The sequence below is a fragment of the Cydia amplana genome, chromosome 9, assembly GCF_948474715.1.
Source record: "Cydia amplana chromosome 9, ilCydAmpl1.1, whole genome shotgun sequence".
Classification (NCBI taxonomy): Eukaryota; Metazoa; Arthropoda; class Insecta; order Lepidoptera; family Tortricidae; genus Cydia; species Cydia amplana.
The window spans coordinates 5,704,537-5,710,749 of NC_086077.1; the positions used below are offsets into that span (position 1 = coordinate 5,704,537).

General features: G+C 41.2%; 1 protein-coding gene across 1 annotated transcript; it reads left to right on the forward strand.

Annotated features, from left to right (window-relative positions):
- The first annotated feature begins 1,183 nt into the window (after positions 1 to 1,183).
- LOC134650668 (transcription factor Adf-1-like) lies at positions 1,184 to 2,884 on the forward strand. The gene is given in 4 exon segments (XM_063505601.1): positions 1,184 to 1,349; positions 1,352 to 1,391; positions 1,890 to 2,031; positions 2,527 to 2,884. Coding segments are annotated over 4 exon segments (621 nt in total). The 5' UTR covers positions 1,184 to 1,256; the 3' UTR covers positions 2,873 to 2,884.
- Positions 2,885 to 6,213: the final 3,329 nt, after the last annotated feature.

Here is a 6,213-nt window from a genome sequence, read left to right on the forward strand (position 1 = left end):
GACAACAAATAGAACGCAACACAAGAATAGTACGCTTGTTTTCGAAACGAACAAAACGCTGCGCGCCTACCAAAAGGTATTAATAGCCATAATGAACCATATTACTACCTAGATAAGGTTGGTTTTGTTTAATAATTTGGTTAAGTATCATAATATTATGCCCGGTGTGCAAAGTTGCAACTGCGAGCTGCAATGCATTATGAACCATGCACTGTGGACAGTGTGGACACTGTGGTATAGGTACATGATTTGGTGACTGTTTAAATTGTTGTATATAATCTATTTTTGGGTAAAAAATATTATTTTCCTTGTCATTGTGAAATTATAGATGGTCAAGCAGATTTTGTCAGTAGGAAAAGGCGGCAAAATTGAAAAATATAGGCGCGAAGGTATATCGTCCCATAATTTTTTTTTAATTTCGCGCCTTTTTCTACTGACAAGATTTGCTTGACCATCTATAAAACCCATAGGGTGCATTGGGGTTATTAAGTAAACATGATAGGGTCTGTGCGGAAAGAGAAGAGTCGTGGAATGTATGGGGCCCAATACATACCACGACTCTTCTTTTTCCGCACAGACTCTAATTCCAAAATTTCAAGTTCATATAGAGTCCGTCTGAGCCATATTATGTTTCATGCAGCTTTTAACCAGTCCGTAATTGACTTCTTCCAACCACCTCAGTTAATCGGTAGCGAAGTATACATTTTTTAGCGACTACAGTCTCTCGTAATTTAATAGCTGGTTTAATGGAGTAAGGCGTATGCCTATAGTTAAATTAGATAGGTACACACACCTACAGCAAGCATACGCGGACACGGCAACGCGTCGCCGCGCCGCGCCGCTCGATACGCGCGGCGCGCGCGTACCGCGCGTCGCCCTCGCCCCATTGCCACAATATCAGCCCTCCAAACGACACCCTGCCGCTTCCCGGTGAAAATAACCAATCATTAGAACAATAATAACCTGGTATTTGTACTCTATTCAAGTCAAGAAGATAGCCGTAGGACTAGGTATGTTGCCTAAATAATAAGTAGCTATACATACATATTCATTGAAGAATATTTGGAATTGAAATTCAAAGTACTTGTTAAACCATAACAGTTAACATTTATCAAATGAACTAGTCAGGTATCTAATTATTTTTAAGTAGTTTAAATAACGTTTAGTTGTGAAAATAAAATCATTTTGTTTTCCCGCGCTTTTGTTTTTTTTTATAGTTGACAGCGGTGTTGTTCTTTTCAGCCAGCACATGAAAGATGAATGAACTGGATTTGATCAAGGAGGTCGAGAAACGGCCGATTTTGTACGACAAATCGGTCAGTGGCTTCAATAAAACAAAACTCAGGGATGTGATGCCTGGAAAGAAGTCCAAGAGGCACTCAATGTGTCAGGTATACCACTTTTATACAATTTCTTAAAAAGTATTTTTAAAACTTAGGTACTTACTTAAGTAAGTAGGTATACTTATAGTTGCAAGTATGCTTTGGTTCTAAGTATTTCGCCAATCACCTTAAACTGCCAAACATTTTCCAACAATGTGGGTACCTAGGTACATAATATGTAGGTATAGGTACCTACTAATAGAGTCTGTTCTACCCAACGTATGGGGCCCAATACATTCCACGACTCTTCTCTTTCCGCACAGACTCTACTACAATTTTGAGCCCAACATTTTCGTAATGTCAAAATGAGTCACTTGTCAGTGGCGTAGCGTGAACTAATCTAGCCGTGGGCGAAATCGCATCTGCGAGGCCCTTTTCTTTCACTGTGCCCGAAGGGGCTTCGCGCGAGGCCCCTCTTGGGGCGCGAGGCTGTGGGCGACGGCCCACTTCGCCCACGCCTAGCTACGCCACTGTGACACTTGTTGAAAATCAGTCTTTGATCTACAGCTGAAGCAGAGTGTAAGAAGCGCTGGCGATCCCTCCGCGACTCATTCATCAAACTGCAGAGGACTCACGGAGGCAGGACTCGGTGGCCGTACCATCAGGCCATGAGGTTCCTTCTCCCGCACTTGGACCCCGCCCACAGCAGGTACTTCATATCCAAACACAACGTTTTTCTGTAGCACTACAAACGGCAACTTTACTCTGTAAAAATGAGCCGGATCCGGTGGCCGAATCACCAGACCACGGGGTTCCGGCTACCAAACTTAGACCCTTTTCTATAATAGTCCAAAGCTGGCCTTAATCCACAGCTGAGCTATCTAGATATGGGGCGTAGGCCTCAATTCAATTTCAAACGGAACTAGCCGTATGTGCCACCGTTAAGGAGAAGCACCGTCATATGATCGAGATATAGCTTATAACATGTTGTAGGTAATGTAAAACGTTAAGAAAACATACCTATAGTATTTCTGCTTTCTGCGGACCCGAGCGCTAATGGCTACTGTCTCTGCCAGTCACTGCCAGAAAATCGATCGAAGCAGAACAAGCCAATTCATTTAAGAACTATATATCTTAGTGTAGTACGCATTTTGTCAAAAAATCACCATATTACTCGTACTAATTGTTCATGTCACAATTCCAGCTCATCCAAAAAAGAGGAAGACTCAGACACAGAAGAAGAGCGCCGCCCTCAACAGTCTCTCCCCGACCTCTCCTTCCAAGACAAGTTCGAGTATGAGGATGAGCAGCCAGCCCCCAAGAAGGCCCGGCTCAACTCCTCGGAGGAAGAGCCACAGAGAACTGACCCAGACGAACTATTCCTCTTCAGCTGCGCGCCTATTTTAAAGAGATTAAACTCGAAACAGAACGCGGCAGCGCGCTTGAAGATCTTACAAGTTCTGTATGAGGCCGAATTCGGGTGTCAAGTTGAAATGCCGTACGTCACGACAACTGAAAATGGGTTGGGGATTATCGATGGTGTTGAATAATTTATTAGGTTTTAAATTAAAAATTATACTTTTAAAAAGTGCTTTTTTAATCATAAGAACTCAATTATCACAATACAGAAACTTCACAATAACGTTTGTGGCATACCGCAGGTCAGGTTTAAACTGTAAAGTACCTACCTAGTTTAATAAGTAGGCTCATAGTTCTTTTGATACATAGATTTTTGTACATTCACATTTTGACGACCACTTACCTACTTGTAAAGTTTACGTGAACTAAATTGTGTAATTATGTCGAGAATTCTTAAATCACAGCAGATATAAAGATAAGTATCATCATCATCATCATCCTGTCCTAGCCGATTTCGGCCTCGGCGACTGGATATTCACTGGCTATTGAGAGCGACGATCGTGAGCTCTCAGGTGGCTGACGTAGCCTATTTTTGCGGCGAATGTACGTCCACACTCACCGCAGGTCAGCACCCCTCCGACAAAATTGTAGTTTATGACCGCAGGTGGTCGGGCCTTTAACTCGTCACGCTTCGCGTCGAGTTCCACTCGCCTCTGTTCTTCAAAGGCTCGCACTTTTGTACTCACTATATGCCTCCACTTCGGCCGATCTTGTGCCGAAGTCTCCCAGTGCGATGGTTCAATGTCACATCTCCGCATGTGACGCTTCAGCACATCTTTGTAGCGCAAAAGTTGGCCGCCCTGTTTCCGCTTGCCACTTTGCAACTCAGAGTAGAAGATGCGCTTAGCAACTCTTTCACTAGACATACGGGAGACGTGACCACACCATCGCAGCTGTCGCCGCATTAGATAGGCTTCAATGCCGCTGACATTAGCACGGCGTAGAACTTCGGTGTTCCTGACACGATCTGACCAAGAGATGTTAATAATGTCACGCAGGCATTTAAGGTGAAACCTATCCAATGTCCGAATGTGTTTTCGGTAGAGACACCACGTTTCGGAGGCATACAGGAGATTGGGCAGAACTATTGCCATATACACAGAGACCTTTGTCAGGACCTTAATGTCATGTGAACGGAACACCTTGACGCGCAGTTTGCCGAAAGCAGCGGCAGCCGCTCCGATTCTACTGTTAATTTCGTCGTCAAGGTGGCACTTGGATGTTATTGTGTGTAAAGATAAGTATAAAGTTACTATAGACTATAGTTAACTATTAACGTTCCTATTTTTTTTAAAGACCTGTCTTAACTCCTTAAATATGAACCACTAAGAACCTGTGCTAAGAACCGGTACTATAATATAATGATATAATATCTGGGAGACCGAGCTTTGCTCGGAAAACATATAAAAACTCAAAAATGCGCGTTTTCCCAGAGATAAAACCTAGCTAGATCGAGTTTTCGCCCCCGAAAACACCCATATAGCAAATTTCATCGAAATCGTTAGAGCCGTTCCCGAGATCCCCGAAATATATATACATAAGTATAAATAAATAAATATACAAGAATTGCTCGTTTAAAGGTATAGATAGATAGATTCCTTTTACCAACAAAAAATATACCTACTTAGAGCAAGAATGTTTGCTCATCTAAAATCGAAAGGCATTCAAAATATTAAATTATCACACTTGCTCAATCGGGTGTCGATCGTGTAGACGATTATGAGAAAATAAACTTTTAAATTCATTCAATTGACAAATTCAAAACCGGCCAAGAGCATGTCGGACCATGGGCCATGCTTATTGTAGAATTCCTACTTATCCGTCGCAATAGGCTGATGCCATGAACGGGGACTACTATAGTAAGTAATTGTGGCAAAAGAGCTTATGAACAGACAAGGAGAGCAAGATTTAATGTTATTTCTCTTTCTTCTTTCAATGGAACGTTTTTACTGTTTCTGTTCCTCAAAAGAGGCCAGTGGCATAGAGAAAAAAATGCATAGATTGCTCACTCCATACATCAGTTTTAGTACCAAAAAGACTAGCATCTAGCATCGAGTAGCGGAACTATCAGTACTGCTACTTGACAATAGATGTAGCACCGACCGGAAAGTCTTATGCTGTTGAGATAAGACTTTCCGGTCGGTGCTACATCTATTGTCAAGTAGCAGTACTGATAGTTCCGCTACTCGATGATAGATGTAGACACTGAAATTAATAGTCTGACTGATGTATGGAGTGAGCACTCTTGTCTTATTATATTTCTCTATGCCAGTGGTTAACACTAAACTCAAAACGCTATATTAAAAAAAGCGGCCAAGTGCGAGTCGGACTCGCCCATGAAGGGTTCCGTATTTAGGCGATTTATGACGTATAAAAAAAAAACTACTTACTAGATCTCGTTCAAACCAATTTTCGGTGGAAGTTTACATGGTAATGTACATCATATATTTTTTTTAGTTTTATCATTCCCTTATTTTAGAAGTTACAGGGGGGGGACACACATTTTACCACTTTGGAAGTGTCTCTCGCGCAAACTATTCAGTTTAGAAAAAAATGATATTAGAAACCTCAATATCATTTTTGAAGACCTATTCATAGATACCCCACACGTATGGGTTTGATGAAAAAAAAAATTTGAGTTTCAGTTCGAAGTATGGGGAACCCCAAAAATTTATTGTTTTTTTTCTATTTTTGTGTGAAAATCTTAATGCGGTTCACAGAATACATCTACTTACCAAGTTTCAACAGTATAGTTCTTATAGTTTCGGAGAGAAAAGTGGCTGTGACAGACAGACATGACGAATCTATAAGGGTTCCGTTTTTTGCCATTTGGCTACGGAACCCTAAAAACTTGATGGGTCAATGACCTGTCCTAGTAAAGTGAGGTAGTGTGCGTGAAGTGCGCTTGTGTGTGAAATGGGGTAAATTGTCAGAATCTGAAAATTTACCCACCTCTACTCTCCGTCGCCTTAACAAGCAAGCTTACCCGTATCCGTAAATATCGTAACGTAAGGGGTGTAACTGGCGTAAGGCGATCACGTGACCGTAAGCCCCGTAAGGTGGCCACTCATAATTTAAATGGCATTTAAATCAATAAAGAAAAACTCAATGTTATTTGACATTTATGTTGCGGACTCCTTTTCAAGACTCTTTACCTATGTTCAAATAATTAATTTGACGTTGTCATGGCAGTATGTAAATAAACATGTCAATGAAAAAGTGTGATCTTATTTGAGAATGATAATAATATAATATAATAAATAAATAGAATACCTCCGCTAAACGTATGTATCGTGTTACCGGGCGTCGGTAACATAGGAGGTGAGTTTTCACTTCTATCGGCACTCCCGGAGTGCAACCGTTGTTGCTTGTTTATCCCTATTTAAGTACCTACGTGTATCCTAAAATTTTATTATAGTAGTTTTGATTTCACCAGTTTGGTGAAATCAAAACTACTATGGATTTAATGACC